This window comes from Scyliorhinus canicula, chromosome 31 (genome assembly GCF_902713615.1).
Source record: "Scyliorhinus canicula chromosome 31, sScyCan1.1, whole genome shotgun sequence".
Lineage (NCBI taxonomy): Eukaryota > Metazoa > Chordata > Chondrichthyes > Carcharhiniformes > Scyliorhinidae > Scyliorhinus > Scyliorhinus canicula.
Window position 1 is genome coordinate 594,968 of NC_052176.1, and position 19,389 is coordinate 614,356.

Sequence of the window (19,389 nt, forward strand, 5' to 3'; positions counted from 1 at the left end):
GCTACGTTTGCTACAAAATCGTAGAATTTACAGTGCAGAAGGAGGCCATTCGGCCCATCGAGTCTGCACCGGCCCTTGGAAAGAGCAGCCTACCCAAGCCCACGCCTCCACCCTATCCCCGTAACCCCACCTAACCTTTTTTGGGCACTGAGGGCAACTTAGCTTGGCCGAAACCCACGCAGACATGGGGAGGACGTGCAGACTCCGCACAGTAAGCCGTGGCCGGAATCGAACCCGGGGGACACTGGAGCTGTGAAGCCACTGTGCTAACCACTGTGATAGCAATGCCGCCCTCCGTGATTACACTTCACCGATTGTGAAGCGCTGTGGGGGAGGTCCTGGGGGTTGTGAAAGGGCCTATATAGAAACGCAAATGCGAAATTTTCTGAAATAACAGCAACAGATGCTGGAAATACCGAGCATGTGTGACAGCGTCTAAATGCAAACGTCTCTTTCTACTAAATAGAGGAGCCAATTAACCCATGCCTGCTCCTTGTCTGAACGCATGTCCGTATGTAATCAAGGAATGATCTGATATCCACACTGAGAATCCTATTCACTGGCGTGTTCAATTCTTTCAGTGGAAGACTTGCTGAACTTGGCCTGTTCCAGCGCGTTGCCGGGAGGGGGGCTGAACCGTGAGTTCACCCTGCACTGTCTCTCCGAGTTGAACGGTGACATCATGGTAAATCTTTGCACCTTACCTTTCCAGGAAATAGTTTAGGATGCGGTGAATGAGTAACGTGTGACATGGCGCGCGAACGGTGTGGCACACACAGAAACACAGCCGTAATAATCTTCATTCGTGTCACAAGGGGACTTACAGAATGATAGTAACAATCGCTTAGTAACTGTGAAAGGCCCCTAGTCGCCACATTCCGGCGCCTGTTTGGGGAGGCTGTGTTCTGCATTACAAGCCAGCTGCTTAGCCCCCTGTGCTAAACCAGCCCCTTTGCCACAGCAGTGACGTTACTGTGAAAATACATGCGTAGAAAATAGGAGCAGGAGACCATTCGGCCCTTCGAGCCTGCTCTCCCATTCATTATGATCATGGCTGATCATCAAGTTCAATACCCTGATCCCACTCCCCCCCCCCCATATCCCTTGACCCCCCCCCTTTAGCCCCAAGAGCTGTATCTAATTTCTTCTCGAAATTACACAATGGTTTGGCCTCAACGACTTTCTGTGATAGTGAATTGCACAGATTCCCCGCTCTCTGGGTGAAGAAATGTCTCCTCACCTCAGTCCTAAAAGGTTTACCCCTTATCCTCAAACCCCTAGTTCTGGACTCCCCCCACCATCGGGAACATTCTTTCTGAATCTACCCTGTCTAATCCTGTTAGAATGATGTAAGTTTCTATGAGATCGCCTCTCACTCTTCGAAACTCCAATGAATATAATCCTAACCGACTTCGTCTCTCCTCATTTGACAGCCCCCCCCCCCCCCCCCCCCCCCCCAAGGAATCAGCCTGGTAAACCTTCGCTGCTCTCCCTCCATAGCAAGAACATCCTTCCCCAGATAAGGACACCAAAACTGCCCACAATACTCCAGGTGTGGCCTCACCAATGCCCTATACAATTGCAGTAAAACATCTCTATTCTGTACTCAAATCCTCTCACTATGAAGCCTACATCCCATTTGCCTTCTTTACTGCCGGCTGTACCTGCCCGCTTACTTTCAGCGACTGATGCACGAGGACACCAAGGTCTCGCTGAGTATCCGTCTCTCAATTTACACCCATTCAAATAATAATTTGCCTTCCTATTGTTGCTACCGAAGTGGATAACCTCACATTTCTCCACATTATACTGCATCTGCCGTGCATGTACCCACTCACTCAGCCTGTCCAAATCCCACTGAAGCATCTCTACATCCTCCTCACAGCTCACCCTCCCACCCAACTTTGTGTCATCTGCAAATCTGGAGATCATACACTTTGCTCCCTGGTCCAGATCATTAATATATAATGTGAACAGTTGGGGTCCCAGCACAGATCCCTGCGGTACCCCACTAGTCACTGCCTGCCAATCAGACAAAGACCCATTTATTCCAATGTTTTGCTTCCTGTCTGCTAACCAGCTTTCTATCCATCTCAACGGTACCCACAATCCCATACGCTTTAACTTTACATATTAATCTGCTCTGTGAGACCTTGTCGAAAGCCTTCTGAAAGTCTAAATAAACCACATCCACCAGTTCTCCCTGGTCAACTCAATTCGGTACATCTTCAAAGAATTCCAGTAGATTTGTCAAGCATGGTTTCCCTTTTGTAAATCCCTGCTGACTTTGTCTGATTACATCTCTGCTTTCCAAATGCTGTGATAGGAAATCCTTGATAATTGACTCCAGCAACTTCCCTACTACCGACGTTAGGCTCACTGGTCTATAGTTCCCTGTTTTCTCTCTCCCTCCCTTTTTGAATAGCGGGGTTACATTCGCTACCCTCCAATCTGTAGGAACCATTCCAGAATCCAAAGAATTTTGGAAAATGGCCATGATGGATTTCTCGGGCCACTTCCTTGAGAACTCTGGGATGAAGATTGTCTGGTCCTGGAGATTATCCACCTTCAATCCCATCAATTTCCACAAAACCATTTCTCTACTAATACTGATTTCCTTCACCTCCTCACTCTGTGTAACTCAAACAATCCTGCAACACCGAAGGCCATTCAGCCCAATATGTCTGTGCTGAGTATCAGTCCCCCCCCCCCCCCCCCCCCCTCCCACCCCTATATCCCCCACAGTCCTGCAAATTTCCCCTTCCTGAGTATTTCCCTTTGGGAAGTTCCTGTTGAATCTGCTTTCACCGCCCTTTCAGGCAGACCCTTCCCGATCACAACAACTCGCTGTGTCAAAAATACACATTCTCCTCATCCCCCCCCCCCCCCCCCCCCCGGTTCTGTTCTCGATTCTCTTCAATCTGGGCCCCCCTCCCCACCCTGGTTACCCACCCTCGCGCCAACTGGAAAACACTTTCTCCTCTGTCCAAACCCCTTCCTAATTTTCAACGATAAAAGCAAATGACTGCGGATGCTGGAATCTGAAACAAAAACAGAACATGCTGGACAATCTCAGCGGGTCTGACGGTGTCTGCGGAGAGAGAACATAAGAACTAGGAGCAGGAGTCGGCCATCTGGCCCCTCGAGCCTGCTCCGCCATTCAATGAGATCATGACTGATCTTTTGTGGACTCAGCTCCACTTTCCGGCCCGAACACCATAACCCTTAATCCCTTTAATCTTCAAAAAACTATCTATCTTTACCTTAAAAACATGTAATGAAGGAGCCTCAACTGCTTCACTGGGCATGGAATTCCATAGATTCACAACCCTTTGGGTGAAGAAGTTCCTCCTAAACTCAGTCCTAAATCTACTTCCCCTTATTTTGAGGCTATGCCCCCTAGTTCTGCTTTCACCCGCCAGTGGAAACAACCTGCCCGCATTTATCCTATCTATTCCCTTCATAATTTTAAATGTTTCTATAAGATCCCCCCTCATCCTCCAAAATTCCAACGAGTACAGTCCCAGTCTACTCAACCTCTCCTCATAATCCAACCCCTTCAGCTCTGGGATTAACCTAGTGAATCTCCTCTGCACACCCTCCAGCGCCAGTACGTCCTTTCTCAAGTAAGGAGACCAAAACTGAACACAATACTCCAGGTGTGGCCTCACTAACACCTTATACAATTGCAACATAACCTCCCTAGTCTTAAACTCCATCCCTCTAGCAATGAAGGGCAAAATTCCATTTGCCTTCTTAATCACCTGTTGCACCTGTAAACCAACTTTCTGTGACTCATGCACTAGCACCCCCAGGTCTCTCTGCACAGCAGCATGCTTTAATATTTTATCATTTAAATAATAATCCCGTTTGCTGTTATTCTGACCAAAATGGATAACCTCACATTTGTCAACATTGTATTCCATCTGCCAGACCCTAGCCCATTCACTTAACCTATCCAAATCCCTCTGCAGACTTCCAGTATCCTCTGCACTTTTGGCTTTACCACTCATCTTTGTGTCATCTGCAAACTTGGACACATTGCCCTTTGTCCCCAACTCCAAATTGTCTATGTGAAGGGAGTTAACGTTTACAGTCTGGATGAATGCCTCGATTAAATCGCCTTCTCCGCTCCGAGGAAGAACAATCCCAGCTTCTCCCCATCTCTCGCCACATTCGCTGAATACCTCATCCCCGAGAACGTTCCAGAAAATCTCCTCCCCCGCACCTTCTCCGAGGACTGGCCATCCTTCCTAAGTGTGGGAATCGTACGAGACCCTCCAGCTGCTGCCTGACAAAGAGTTTTACAGAAGTTTGATATAACTTTTACCGGTTTGTACTTGATGCCTTCATTTTGATTCCATTTTCATCACCCGTCCAATTTGCTAAAGAGATTTATTGTAACCACAGGCTGCACTGGAGGTGCTGTTATTGAACAATGGAGCCCGATGCACGTCACATCCACTGGCTGATTACCATTACACAGGTAGGAGAATCAGGACATTCCTCAATATGCATTAAATTACAATAGTAAGGTATTACTGACTACAGGTAGTTTATAGTATGAAGTCAAAGACCTGTAGAGGGACAGGTAGTATTGAGGAAGCAGGGGGCTGCAGAAGGACTTGGACAAGCTAGGAGAGCGGGCAATGAAGTGGCAGATGGAATACAATGTGGTAATGTGTGAGGTTATGCACTTTGGAAGGAGGAATGGAGGCAGAGACTATTTTCTAAATGGGGAAATGCTTCGGAAATCAGAAGCACAAAGGGACTTGGGAGCCTTGTTCACGATTCTCTTAAGGTTAACGTGCAGGTTCAGTCGGCAGTTAGGAAGGCAAATGCAATGATAGCATTCATGTCGAGAGGGCTAGAATACAAGAGCAGGGATGTACGTCTGAGGCTGTGTAAGGCTCTGGTCAGACCCCATTTGGAGTATTGTGAGCAGTTTTGGGCCCCGTATCTAAGGAAGGGTGTGCTGGGGCCTTGGAAAGGGTCCAGAGGAAGTTCACAAGAAAGATCCCTGGAATGAAGAACTTGTCGTATGAGGAAAGGTTGAGGACTCTGGGTCTGTACTCGTTGGAGTTTAGAAGGATGAGGGGGGATCTTATTGAAACTTACAGGATACTGCGAGGCCTGGATAGAGTGGACGTGGAGAGGATGTTCCCACTTGTAGAAAAAACTAGAACCAGAGGACACAATCTCAGACTGAAGGGACGATCCTTTAAAACAGAGATGAGGAGGAATTTCTTCAGCCTGAATCTGTGGAACTCTTTGCCGCAGAAGGCTGTGGAGGCCAAATCACTGAGTGTCTTTAAGACAGAGATAGATATTTGATTAATAAGGGGGTCAGGGGTTATGGGGAGAAGGCAGGAGAATGGGGGATGAGAAAAATATCAGCCTTGATTGACTGGCAGAGCAGACTCGATGGGCCGAGTTGGCCTAATTTTGCTCCTATGTGTTATGGTCTAAGTCTAACTTCTACGAATAGGAACAATCTACACACTTTCTATTTCAAGGAGGAAACACGCTCATTCAGAGAAAAACACAGCTGAATTTTAAAATGATTTTAGATGGGGTAATCCGCATTTACAATTTGTATTTCTTGGCTGCCCCTGTAAGAGAGTTTAACAATACCTTGTACAGATGTGGGGACTTTAACATACTAAAATATTCCAAGGCATTTCACATACCAGAGAAATTTGACATCAAGGCACATAGGAAAGAGACAGGTTTTATGTTCTTTAATGAAGGCAGGAGAGGCAGACAATTGATGGAAGGTATTGTGGGGCTCAGGGCTCAGGTAGCTGGAGACTGATTTGCCGATGATGGTGTGAAGGAAATCGAGGATACACAGGAGGTCAGAATTGGAGGGATGCAGAGATCTGTTGTAGGGCTGGAGGAGGTTACAGAGGGAACAAGGTCACGGGAGTATCTGACAGGAAGGTCTGCTCTATCCAATAATACCAGAGCAGTGAGGCGGCAGGGTGGCGCAGTGGTTAGCACTGCTGCCTCACGGCACCGAGGACCCGGGTGACACGGTGGCGCAGTGGTTAGCGCTGCTGCTTCATAGGGGCCGAGGACCAAGGTGGCACAGTGGTGCAGTGGTTAGCACTGCTGCCTCACGGGGCCGAGGACCCGGGTTCAATCCCGGCCTGGGTAACTCTCCGTGTGGAGTTTGCACATTCTCCCCCTGTCTGCGTGGGTCTCACCCCCACAACCCAAAGATGTGCCGGGTAGGTGGATTGACCACCTAACAGGGGGCAGCACGGTAGCATTGTGGATAGCACAATCTCTGCACAGCTCCAGGGTCCCAGGTTCGATTCCGGCTTGGGTCACTGTCTGTGCGGAGTCTGCACATCCTCCCCGTGTCTGCGTGGGTTTCCTCCGGGTGCTCCGGTTTCCTCCCACAGTCCAAAGATGTGCAGGTTAGGTGGATTGGTCGCGTTAAATTGCCTTTAGTGTTGGGTGGGGTTACTGGGTTATGGGGTTAGGGTGGAGGTGTTAACCTTGGGTAGGGTGCTCTTTCCAGGAACCGGTGCAGACTCAATGGGCCGAATGGCCTCCTTCTGCACTGTAAATTCTATGTAAAAATATTGCCCCTTTATTGGAATTTATTTTTACCTATAGGAGCAGTGGGGGGATTCCCTCTGTTGCTGTGGAGTGTGGCTGGCCATTGTCACCATGTTGTTACAGGGATCTCCCTGATCCGTGCAGATTGCCACCATTCACACAGCTGACAAAACGGTAGTTCATTGTCTGCAGAGCGTGTTGAGGTGACAGGAAGACACCGCAGAAATACACACAGACCCATCTGTTTTCTACTCGGGTCCCTGGAGTGAGATTTGAACTCACAGCCTCCTGCCTCCGAGGTTCTGCCCCCCCCCGGGCCCAGCGCGGCTCAGGGAGGTCGGGGGAGACACCTGCTTCCTGCTGCTGGCAGCTTTGCAGTGTGCTGTGGGAGACGCACAGAGACCCCGAGCGTGAGGACAGCCTCTCGGAGCAGGTGGGCAACGTTGCAGCGTGCTCGATCTTGCTAACTGTTCATTCTTTCACCCGGCAGGGAGCAGTAACTGGAGTCCCAGCGAACGCAGGGTTTTCAATAAAGCCTTTGGGACACATAGGAAGGATTTCCACATGATTCAGAAGATGGTATGTGACAAGGAATACATGGGGGCAGGGGTGGGGGGGGGGGGGGGGGCGTCGAGACTTGCTATTTCTGCAGTCCTACAAAGTCCAAAAAGCCGTACGACAGGAATGATTCTGGACTGAATTATTCAGAGGGCAGCACTCATACGTCACAGAGGGACCCAAGGCTCAAATCAGAGACCACAGTGCAAAGAGCTAGACTGTCACTTCCAATGCCAGAACGAACACAGCACTGTCAGAGGGTCAGTACTGAGGGAGTGCCGCACTGTCAGAGGGTCAGTACTGAGGGAGTGCCGCACTGTCAGAGGGTCAGTACTGAGGGAGTGCCGCACTGTCAGAGGGTCAGTACTGAGGGAGTGCTGCACTGTCAGAGGGTCAGTACTGAGGGAGTGCTGCACTGTCGGAGGGTCAGTACTGAGGGAGTGCTGCACTGTCAGACGGTCAGTGCTGAGGGAGTGCCGCACTGTCAGAGGGTCAGTACTGAGGGAGTGCTGCACTGTCAGACGGTCAGTACTGAGGGAGTGCCGCACTATCAGAGGGTCAGTACTGAGGGAGTGCCGCACTGTCAGAGGGTCAGTACTGAGGGAGTGCCGCACTGTCAGAGGGTCAGTACTGAGGGAGTGCTGCACTGTCAGAGGGTCAGTACTGAGGGAGTGCTGCACTGTCAGAGGGTCAGTACTGAGGGAGTGCCGCACTGTCAGAGGGTCAGTGCTGAGGGAGTGCTGCACTGTCAGAGGGTCAGTACTGAGGGAGTGCCGCACTGTCAGAGGGTCAGTACTGAGGGAGTGCTGCACTGTCAGAGGGTCAGTACTGAGGGAGCTCCGCACTGTCAGAGGGTCAGTACTGAGGGAGTGCCGCACTGTCAGAGGGTCAGTACTGAGGGAGTGCCGCACTGTCAGTGGGTCAGTACTGGGGGAGTGCTGCACTGTCAGAGGGTCAGTACTGAGGGAGCTCCGCACTGTCAGAGGGTCAGTACTGAGGGAGTGCCGCACTGTCAGAGGGTCAGTACTGAGGGAGTGCCGCACTGTCAGAGGGTCAGTACTGAGGGAGTGCTGCACTGTCAGAGGGTCAGTACTGAGGGAGTGCCGCACTGTCGGAGGGTCAGTACTGAGGGAGTGCCGCACTGTCAGAGGGTCAGTACTGAGGGAGCGCTGCACTGTCAGAGGGTCAGTACTGAGGGAGTGCTGCACTGTCAGAGGGTCAGTACTGAGGGAGCTCCGCACTGTCAGAGGGTCAGTACTGAGGGAGTGCCGCACTGTCAGAGGGACAGTGTTTGGATAAGACATTAAACTGAGGCCCTCTCAGGGAGGTGTTGCAGACCGCACTGTATTATTTCAAGTGAAATCTGGGGAACGTTCCCCTGTGACCTGGATCCAGTATTTATCTGAATCAAAATCACAAAGAGCTGGTCTGAACGTTCTAACATTGCTGTCTGTGTGACCTATTCCTGGGTAAAGCAGCTGTGCATTTCCAACATTAGAAAGGTGACAACCCTTCAGAGATACTTCACTGGCAGTGAAGAGCTTGGGCATGTTGTGAGTGGCGCTATAGAAATTAAAGTATTTCTTTCTGGGCATTGCCCTTGGTTTTGTCTAATTGGCCTTCGGGACACGAGTCTGAACCCAACTCAGAAGTTGTTAAGCTGCAGACCCGTGGACCCTGCCTCTCTGCTCCCCCTTTAAGAACGTGGGAGGTGGCCATTTCGCCCATCCAGCCCATTCTGTCACTGATTGTGGCTGAGCTGTATCTCTGCTCTGCTGACCTGCCTGACCCTGTGATGGTGAAGAATTATCGTTCCGGTTCTGGGCCCAGGATAATAATAATCTACGTCCTCCCCGTGTGTGCGTGGGTTTCCTCCGGGTGCTCCGGTTTCCTCCCACAGTCCAAAGATGTGCGGGTTAGGTGGATTGGCCGTGATAAATTGTCCTAAAAAAAAAAGTACGGTTAAAAGTGGGGGGGGGGGGGGGGGCGGGGGGGGGGGGGGTTGTTGGGTTACGGGTATAAGGTGGATACGTGGCTTTGAGTTGGGTGATCATGGCTCGGCACAACATCGAGGGCTGAAGGGCCTGTTCTGTGCTGTACTGTTCTATGTTCTATGTTCTAAGTAGGCTGACATTAACACTGCAATGAAGTTACTGTGAAAAGCCCCTAGTCGCCACATTCCAGCGCCTGTTCGGGTACACAGAGGAGAATTCAGAATGTCCAATTCACCCAACAAGCACGTCTTTCGGGACTTGTGGGAGGAAACCGGAGCACCCGGAGGAAACCCACGCAGACACGGGGAGGATGTGCAGACTCCGCACAGACAGTGACCCAAGCCGGGAATCGAACCCGGGACCCTGGAGCTGTGAAGCAGCAGTGCTACCCGCTGTGCTGCCGTGCCGCCCTTAGTTAGATCATCTGGGGCAGTTTGGGGTGATAAACGCTCCGGCGTGTTTCGACCTGGTGTTCACCGTGGCCTCAGCCCCTCCCCGATTCTGTGACCTCCCTCCAGATCACCTTAAATGCTTCCAGCTGCCTGGGCCTCACTTATCCCCCTCGGGGGATAGAGGTTCCAATCCGGACGGGTCTCAGGTGAAAGGACATCAAACTGGTCCTCCAGATCCGGGGGGGGGGGGGGGGGGGGGGGGGCGCAACCTCCCCCCCCCCTGTAAAAATAACCTAAGCTCTATAAAACGCCCCCTCCCCCAACACACACCTGGACAAATCTCTCCACTTCTCTGCCCTCTCCTTTAAGATGCTCATTAAAACCCATCCGGTTGACCTTTATTAAGCGACTTGGTTTCAGTTTCTTCACGGTGTACATGCCTGTGAAACACCTCGGCAGATGTACTTTACTAAGTTAAAGGTGCTGCACGAATAACGAGCTGTTGTGGATACTCTGACGCTCGCATTACGTGTCACAAGAGCTCCACCAAGGGGTCACTGCCTGACATGGGCTGATGAGGAAGAGAGGAGGCGGTTCGCATTGAAGATCGCTGAGGTTTCAATTCCAGTCTAGTTCAGGCTCCGGCGATGCGATTCCTCCCTCTGGCTGATTAACAGGGATCTAGTGTGACACCAACTCCTCAACGAGCTGAACCTAGCAGTGGCTTGTCGGGGTGGCACGGTAGCACAGTGGTAGGCACTGCTGCTTCACAGCGACAGGGTCCCGGGTTCGATCCCCGGCTTGGGTCACTGTCTGTGCGGAGTCTGCGTGTTCTCCCCGTGTCTGTGTGGGTTTCCTCCGGGGGCTCCGGTTTCCTCCCACAAGTCCAAAGATGTGCCGGTTAGGTGGATTGGCCATGATAAATTGCCCGTGGTGTCCAAGGATGCGAAGGTTAACTGGGGATACAGGGATAGAGCGGGGGAGTGGGTCTGACCGGGTGCTCTTTCGGAGGGTCGGTGCAGACTCAATGGGCCGAATGCACTGTAGCGATTCTACGGACTATGCAGAACTCCCTCAGTACTGCATTCAGCTGTCAGCCTGGGTTGCATGCTTGATTCTCTGTATGGGGAATTTCGCGTTGCAAAGAGCAGTAGGAACCAGCCTTATGCACAGGACTAACATCTTCTCCCCTTCCCTCCTAAAGACACAAACTCCTGCTGGGGCAGAATTAAAATGAACAACCAGAAATGGTGGATTGCCTCTTGAATTGGGTGTCTTGATCGGCCAATTCAGAGGGGCAGTCAACCACACTAAGAGTCAACCACATTGCTGTGGGTCCTGAGTCACATGTAGGCCAGACCGGGTAAGGACGGCAGATTTCCTTCCCGAAAGGACATCAGTGAACCCGGTGGGTTTTTACGACAATCGATGCCAGTTGCCCCGGTCGCCGTTCCAGAGGCTGGCTTGACATTCCGGATTTATTCATTGAGATTAAATTCCGCCAGCTGCCGTTGGGATTTGGCCCCCGGAGCATTAGCCGAGGTCTCTGGATTTCTAGTCCACTGACATTGCCACTGTGCCACCCACTTTGTCCAGGTGCCCAGGGACTCCGTACTTTCTACCATCCTCTCTGCGTCCATCTACAAGAACATAAGAACTAGGAGCAGGAGTAGGCCGTCTGGCCCCTCGAGCCTGCTCCGCCATTCAATTAGATCATGGCTGATCTTTTGTGGACTCAGCTCCACTTTCCGGCCCGAACACCATAACCCTTAATTCTTGAAAAAACGATCTATCTTTATCTTAAAAACATGTAATGAAGGAGCCTCAACTGCTTCACTGGGCAAGGAATTCCATAGATTCACAACCCTTTGGGTGAAGAAGTTCCCCTAAACTCAGTCCTAAATCTACTTCCCCTTATTTTGAGGCTATGCCCCCTAGTTCTGCTGTCACCCGCCAGTGGAAACAACCTGCCCACATCTATCCTATCCATTCCCTTCATAACTTTATGTTTCTATAAGATCCCCCTGCATCCTTCTAAATTCCAACAAGTACAATCACAGTCTACTCAACCTCTCCTCCTAATCATAGAATCATAGAATTTACAGTGCAGAAGGAGGCCATTAGACCCATCGAGTCTGCACCGACTCTTGGAAAGAGCACCCCACCCAAGGTCCACACGTCCACTCTGTCCCCGTAACCCAGTAACCCACCCAACACTGAGGGCAATTTTGGACACTGAGGGCAATTTATCATGGCCAATCCACCTAACCCGCACATCTTTGGACTGTGGGAGGAAACCGGAGCACCCGGAGGAAATCCACGCACACACGGGGAGAACGTTCAGACTCCGCACAGACAGTGACCCAAGCCGGGAATCAAACCTGGGATCCTGGCGCTGTGAAGCAATTGTGCTAACAACTGTGCTACCGTGCTGCCCCAATCCAACCCCCTCAGCTCTGGGATTAACCTAGTGAATCTCCTCTGCACACCCTCCAGCCCCAGTACATCCTTTCTCAGGTAAGGAGACCAAAACTGAACACAATACTCCATGGAAATGTACATCACAGACACATACTGCCTTTATCCTTCTCCCACATGGATATATGGCAGCACGGTAGCATTGTGGATAGCACAATCGCTTCACAGCTCCAGGGTCCCAGGTTCGATTCCCGGCTTGGGTCACTGTCTGTGTGGAGTCTGCACGTCCTCCCCGTGTCTGCGTGGGTTTCCTCCGGGTGCTCCGGTTTCCTCCCACAGTCCAAAGATGTGCAGGTTAGGTGGATTGGCCATGATAAATTGCCCTTAGTGTTGGGTGGGGTTACTGGGTTATGGGGAGAGGGTAGAGGTGTTAACCGTGGGTGCGGTGCTCTTTCTGGGAGTCGGTGCAGACTCGATGGGCCAAATGGCCTCCTTCTGCACTGTAAATTCTATGTAATCTACATATTGGCCGTTCCGTCACTGTCGCTGGATCGAAATCCCGGAATGACCTCCCTAACAGCACGGTGGGTGTCCCTACACCAGAAAGACTGCGGTGGCTCAAGGTGGTGGCCCACAGCCACCTTCTCCTGGGGGAATTAGTGATGGGTAATAAAGGCTGACCCAGCCATCAAAGTCCACATCCTGGAAAATGATTTAAAAATAGGAGGGGAGGACATGATATGGCAATCTGGAGGGTATCACCTCGCTGGGAAAGCACTCCCATCGATGAGAACAACACTGACTGGTAATCCAACCTGGGGCTTCCCTGATCTGTGTGGCAGGGTTCCACAAGGTCTTCAATAACGGAGGCACGCGAGTGGGCTAGAGGGAGACCCTCTTGCGCTGAGAATGTGGAACTCGCTACCACACGGCGCGTCAGGCTTGGGCGCATTTGAAGAGGAAGCAAGAGGAGGAGTTAAGAAATGGAAAGGTATGTTTGGTCCAATGAGAGTGCAGCAATCTGCTCAATGTTTAATGCATGGCACCTCACAGCTAATTCATTGTGATGAACTGTTACAGGTGAGATCCAAACTGGTTGCAGAATGCGTTGAGTATTATTACAACTTTAAGAAGAGTCTCAAATTCAACAAAAAGCATCGCCATCGACCCTCGGATACAGATGAGGATTGGAATAATGTCTTCAGGCAAGACGTTGACTGCGAGGTGAGGCTCCAACTGTTACAGTGGCAGAGGGAGGCGACTCAGCTGGCAACATCTGTAACAGGTTCCTCATTGTGGGTCATGGTAAACATTCCCAGGAAGCCACAGCACGGGGATAGATACAGAGTAAAGCTCCCTCTACACTGTCCCCATCAAACACTCCCAGGACAGGGACAGCACAGGGTTAGATACAGAGTAAAGCTCCCTCTACACTGTCCCCATCAAACACTCCCAGGACAGGTACAGCACGGGGTTAGATACAGAGTAAAGCTCCCTCTACACTGTCCCCATCAAACACTCCCAGGACAGGTACAGCACGGGGATAGATACAGAGTAAAGCTCCCTCTACACTGTCCCCTATCAAACACTCCCAGGACAGGTACAGCACGGGGTTAGATACAGAGTAAAGCTCCCTCTACACTGTCCCCATCAAACACTCCCAGGACAGGTACAGCACGGGGATAGATACAGAGTAAAGCTCCCTCTACACTGTCCCCATCAAACACTCCCAGGACAGATACAGCACGGGGATAGATACAGAGTAAAGCTCCCTCTACACTGTCCCCATCAAACACTCCCAGGACAGGTACAGCACGGGGTTAGATACAGAGTAAAGCTCCCTCTACACTGTCCCCATCAAACACTCCCAGGACAGGTACAGCACGGGGATAGATACAGAGTAAAGCTCCCTCGACACTGTCCCCATCAAACACTCCCAGGACAGGTACAGCACGGGGATCGATACAGAGTAAAGCTCCCTCTACACTGTCCCCATCAAACACTCCGCAGGACAGGTACAGCACGGGGTTAGATACAGAGTAAAGCTCCCTCTACACTGTCCCCATCAAACACTCCCAGGACAGGTACAGCACGGGGTTAGATACAGAGTAAAGCTCCCTCTACACTGTCCCCATCAAACACTCCCAGGACAGGTACAGCACGGGGTTAGATACAGAGTAAAGCTCCCTCTACACTGTCCCCATCAAACACTCCCAGGACAGGTACAGCACGGGGTTAGATACAGAGTAAAGCTTCCTCTACACTGTCCCCATCAAACACTCCCAGGACAGGTACAGCACGGGGTTAGATACAGAGTAAAGCTCCCTCTACACTGTCCCCATCAAACACTCCCAGGACAGGTACAGCACGGGGTTAGATACAGAGTAAAGCTCCCTCTACACTGTCCCCATCAAACACTCCCAGGACAGATACAGCACGGGGTTAGATACAGAGTAAAGCTCCCTCTACACTGTCCCCATCAAACACTCCCAGGACAGGTACAGCACGGGGTTAGATACAGAGTAAAGCTCCCTCTACACTGTCCCCATCAAACACTCCCAGGACAGGTACAGCACGGGGTTAGATACAGAGTAAAGCTCCCTCTACACTGTCCCCATCAAACACTCCGCAGGACAGGTACAGCACGGGGTTAGATACAGAGTAAAGCTCCCTCTACACTGTCCCCATCAAACACTCCCAGGACAGGTACAGCACGGGGTTAGATACAGAGTAAAGCTCCCTCTACACTGTCCCCATCAAACACTCCCAGGACAGGTACAGCACGGGGTTAGATACAGAGTAAAGCTCCCTCTACACTGTCCCCATCAAACACTCCCAGGACAGGTACAGCACGGGGTTAGATACAGAGTAAAGCTTCCTCTACACTGTCCCCATCAAACACTCCCAGGACAGGTACAGCACGGGGTTAGATACAGAGTAAAGCTCCCTCTACACTGCCCCCATCAAACACTCCCAGGACAGGTACAGCACGGGGTTAGATACAGAGTAAAGCTCCCTCTACACTGCCCCCATCACACACTCCCAGGATAGGTACAGCACGGGGATAGATACAGAGTAAAGCTCCCTCTACACTGTCCCCATCAAACACTCCCAGGACAGGTACAGCACAGGGTTAGATACAGAGTAAAGCTCCCTCTACACTGTCCCCATCAAACACTCCCAGGACAGGTACAGCACGGGGTTAGATACAGAGTAAAGCTCCCTCTACACTGTCCCCATCAAACACTCCCAGGACAGGTACAGCACGGGGTTAGATACAGAGTAAAGCTCCCTCTACACTGTCCCCATCAAACACTCCCAGGACAGGTACAGCACGGGGTTAGATACAGAGTAAAGCTCCCTCTACACTGTCCCCATCAAACACTCCCAGGACAGGTACAGCATGGGGTTAGATACAGAGTAAAGCTCCCTCTACACTGTCCCCATCAAACACTCCCAGGACAGGTACAGCACGGGGTTAGATACAGAGTAAAGCTCCCTCTACACTGTCCCCATCAAACACTCCCAGGACAAGTACAGCACGGGGTTAGATACAGAGTAAAGCTCCCTCTACACTGTCCCCATCAAACACTCCCAGGACAGGTACAGCACGGGGTTAGATACAGAGTAAAGCTCCCTCTACACTGTCCCCATCAAACACTCCGCAGGACAGGTACAGCACGGGGTTAGATACAGAGTAAAGCTCCCTCTACACTGTCCCCATCAAACACTCCCAGGACAGGTACAGCACGGGGTTAGATACAGAGTAAAGCTCCCTCTACACTGTCCCCATCAAACACTCCCAGGACAGGTACAGCACGGGGTTAGATACAGAGTAAAGCTCCCTCTACACTGTCCCCATCAAACACTCCCAGGACAGGTACAGCACGGGGTTAGATACAGAGTAAAGCTTCCTCTACACTGTCCCCATCAAACACTCCCAGGACAGGTACAGCACGGGGTTAGATACAGAGTAAAGCTCCCTCTACACTGCCCCCATCAAACACTCCCAGGACAGGTACAGCACGGGGTTAGATACAGAGTAAAGCTCCCTCTACACTGCCCCCATCACACACTCCCAGGACAGGTACAGCACGGGGATAGATACAGAGTAAAGCTCCCTCTACACTGTCCCCATCAAACACTCCCAGGACAGGTACAGCACAGGGTTAGATACAGAGTAAAGCTCCCTCTACACTGTCCCCATCAAACACTCCCAGGACAGGTACAGCACGGGGTTAGATACAGAGTAAAGCTCCCTCTACACTGTCCCCATCAAACACTCCCAGGACAGGTACAGCACGGGGTTAGATACAGAGTAAAGCTCCCTCTACACTGTCCCCATCAAACACTCCCAGGACAGGTACAGCACGGGGTTAGATACAGAGTAAAGCTCCCTCTACACTGTCCCCATCAAACACTCCCAGGACAGGTACAGCATGGGGTTAGATACAGAGTAAAGCTCCCTCTACACTGTCCCCATCAAACCCTCCCAGGACAGGGACAGCTCGGGGTTAGATACAGAGTAAAGCTCCCTCTACACTGTCCCCATCAAACACTCCCAGGATAGGTACAGCACGGGGTTAGATACAGAGTAAAGCTCCCTCTACACTGTCCCCATCAAACACTCCCAGGACAGGTACAGCACGGGGTTAGATACAGAGTAAAGCTCCCTCTACACTGTCCCCATCAAACACTCCCAGGACAGGTACAGTAGGTAGTTTGTGATGAGTTTGAACCAACTGAACAAGTCAATTGTGGTTTTATCCAAAGTTTGGTGAATATTGTCAGGGAACGTAACCGGGATCTGATTAAAGAATGTTCCTATTTCATGTTGCTATTTGTGTAGACGTTAAGATTACACCTGTGAGCAGGTGTAATTGCAATTTTTATCATTATAACGTAGGCTCAGAGTATGTTTCTAAGTTTTGCTGTTTCATTTGGATTCAAAGCAGGCATTCCCCAGTTTACAAGCGGTCCAGCCTAGTCACCGAGGAGATCCTTGCCCCTCCGTCATTGGCAACTTCCCCTGCAAACAGTGTGGAAAGTAAGTGTACCCGACCTCAGCCATTTAACAGCGAGAGAAAGCGGACAGAGTCAGAGACGCAGACGGAGACAGAGACAGAGGGTCTCCGACACGGAGCGGGATGGACAGGAATACAGGATTAGTGTTGGAGACATCAGCAGGTCTGGCAGCATCTGCGTAGTGAGAAACAGGGTTAACGTTTGTGACCTTTCGTCAGAACTGGGCAAAGTTAGAAATGCAATAGATTTTATATAGTGAAATGGCGGAGAATGGGAAAAAGACATGAGGGAAGGTCTGGGATAGGGTGGAAGACGGGAAAGACCAGAGAATTAGTTGTGCAGCGTCGGAGAGGTAATGGGGCAAAAAAATAAGCAACAGCTGGTTTAGCACAGGGCTAAATCGCTGGCTTTGAAAGCAGACCAAGGCAGGCCAGCAGCACGGTTCAATTCCCGTACCAGCCTCCCCGAACAGGCGCCGGAATGTGGCGACTAGGGGCTTTTCACAGTAACTTCATTTGAAGCCGACTTGTGCCAATAAGCGATTTCCGTTTTAATTTCATTTCTAAAGATGCGCCTAGAGTAGGTGTAAATGTGGCAGGCACAGAGAGAGAGAGAGACAGACCTGGAGACCCAGGCAGGAACAGAGATACAGACAGGACGAGGGGCAGATAGACACAGCCAGAAACTTCCAGTCACGCTGACAGTGATAGGCACGCTGACACTATTAGACGCAAGTTCCCTCAGTCACAGACTGAGCCTGTTTGTTAAATGTCCCACTGACCATTTTTCTCCTCCTCCTCAATCCTAAAAAAAAATTGTAGGATGTTTTACAAAATCAAGAGTCGAAACGCTCACATGAAGATCCACAGGCAACAGGATGACTGGCAGCATAGGGCTCACGATGCCCTTTACCCTCCGGTCACCTACACGGGGGCGACGCTAGCTAAACCGGTGGCCGCCCCGGTGCCAGCCTATGCCAGCTGGGAGAACCGAGAGATCCAGGAGCAGCTGGAGGCCATGTCGGAGGCGATGACCTGCACGAGCCTGCCCCCTCTCTACCACCAGGATGCCAAAGTGCACCTCGCCAAGGAGAAGTGCCAGAACATTTTCTTGCAACCGGCTCGAGAGGGAGAGAGAAATGGGCGGAGACAATTCTTTGCAAAGCACTAACCACGAGGACTTGAACGGCCTCAGGATTACAGAGGGTCCAGACCACAAACTTCATCAGTGAACAGTGACTTTTGTTTGATACCGACAGCGTCTAAACTCCTTTACCAATGAGCATTTACAGTATTGAGACGAATGACTTCATTCATTTTCTCTCATCGGTAGCTCTTAATATTGAAATGATATATTTTTGTTATTTTAATTGACGTAGCATTTTTGGTGAATTCATAAATCCCCTCTCCCTGCTTTCCCCTCTCCCCCCCCCCCCCCCCCCTTTTGTTCCTCTTGTTTTAAAGGTGGTGATTTTACAAAATACTAGGGCTGGTTTAGCACAGGGCTCAATCTCTGGCTTTTAAAGCAGACCAAGGCAGGCCAGCAGCACGGTTCAATTCCCGTACCAGCCTCCCCAAACAGGCGCCGGAATGTGGCGACTAGGGGCTTTTCACAGTAACTTCATTTGAAGCCGACTTGTGACAATAAGCGATTTTCATTTTTCATTTCCAAGATGTCTCCCAGGTGGCTCTCTCTCTCTCTTACTCAAAAGCAATTAACGATGAACTTACATTGAATGTATCTCCCACCTGGCGGAAGTGTGTGCAAGACATCAAACGTGACCGGCTCTACCCAGCCGTTCAACGTCGGTCGATCTCAAGTCCCACCGCGACGGGGACGCAGCTTAACCTGGACGCTGCCCCGCGCCAGCTCCCGATCAGAAGCACAAAGCGGAGAATTCAGAGAACGTAGCAAGCCCACCCTGCTCCTGAGATCTGGTTGGGGAGGTAACCGTGTAGTCAGGGAAGCCCCATCAATCACACACCGCAACAAAGAGGCGTCTGATTGCCAGTAAAGGCAAATCTCCATCAAACGCCACTCCACTTTATCCCTGCTAAAAGTCTGCCTATTGAATCATGAACATGGAGAGATTATTTTTTTACACCGTGAGTCTATATCCTTATGAACTGGAATTAACTTCATTTGTTTCTTTATTTATTAATTCACGGGGATGTTGGCCTGGCTGGTCAGGTCAGTATTTAATGTCCGTCCCAAATTGCCCTTGAGGTGGTGGTGAGCTGCCTTCTTGAACCGCTGCAGTCCAGTGTGGTGTAGGTACACCCACTGTGCTGTCAGGGAGGGAGTTCCAGGATTTTGCCCCAGCGACAGTGAAGGACCGGCCGATATATTTCCCAGTTGGGATGGTGAGCGACTCGGAGGGGAACCTCCAGGTGGTGGGGTTCCCGGTATCTGCTGCTCTTGTCCTTCTAGAT

General features: G+C 50.9%; 1 protein-coding gene across 3 annotated transcripts in view; it reads left to right on the forward strand.

Annotated features, from left to right (window-relative positions):
* LOC119958969 (transcriptional-regulating factor 1-like) overlaps positions 1-18,392 on the forward strand; it is a 123,133-nt gene extending 104,741 nt beyond the window's left edge. For 2 of the 3 annotated variants that reach the window (XM_038787496.1, XM_038787497.1), the window contains exons 11-16: positions 582-685; positions 4,411-4,486; positions 7,061-7,149; positions 13,013-13,156; positions 16,885-16,979; positions 17,779-18,392. In XM_038787496.1, coding sequence (XP_038643424.1) covers positions 582-685; positions 4,411-4,486; positions 7,061-7,149; positions 13,013-13,156; positions 16,885-16,979; positions 17,779-18,127 — 857 coding nt within the window. In that variant the 3' untranslated portion in view covers positions 18,128-18,392. The remainder of the gene's footprint in view (positions 1-581; positions 686-4,410; positions 4,487-7,060; positions 7,150-13,012; positions 13,157-16,884; positions 16,980-17,778) is intronic. The other variant, XM_038787498.1, reaches the window with a different exon arrangement.
* Positions 18,393-19,389: the final 997 nt, after the last annotated feature.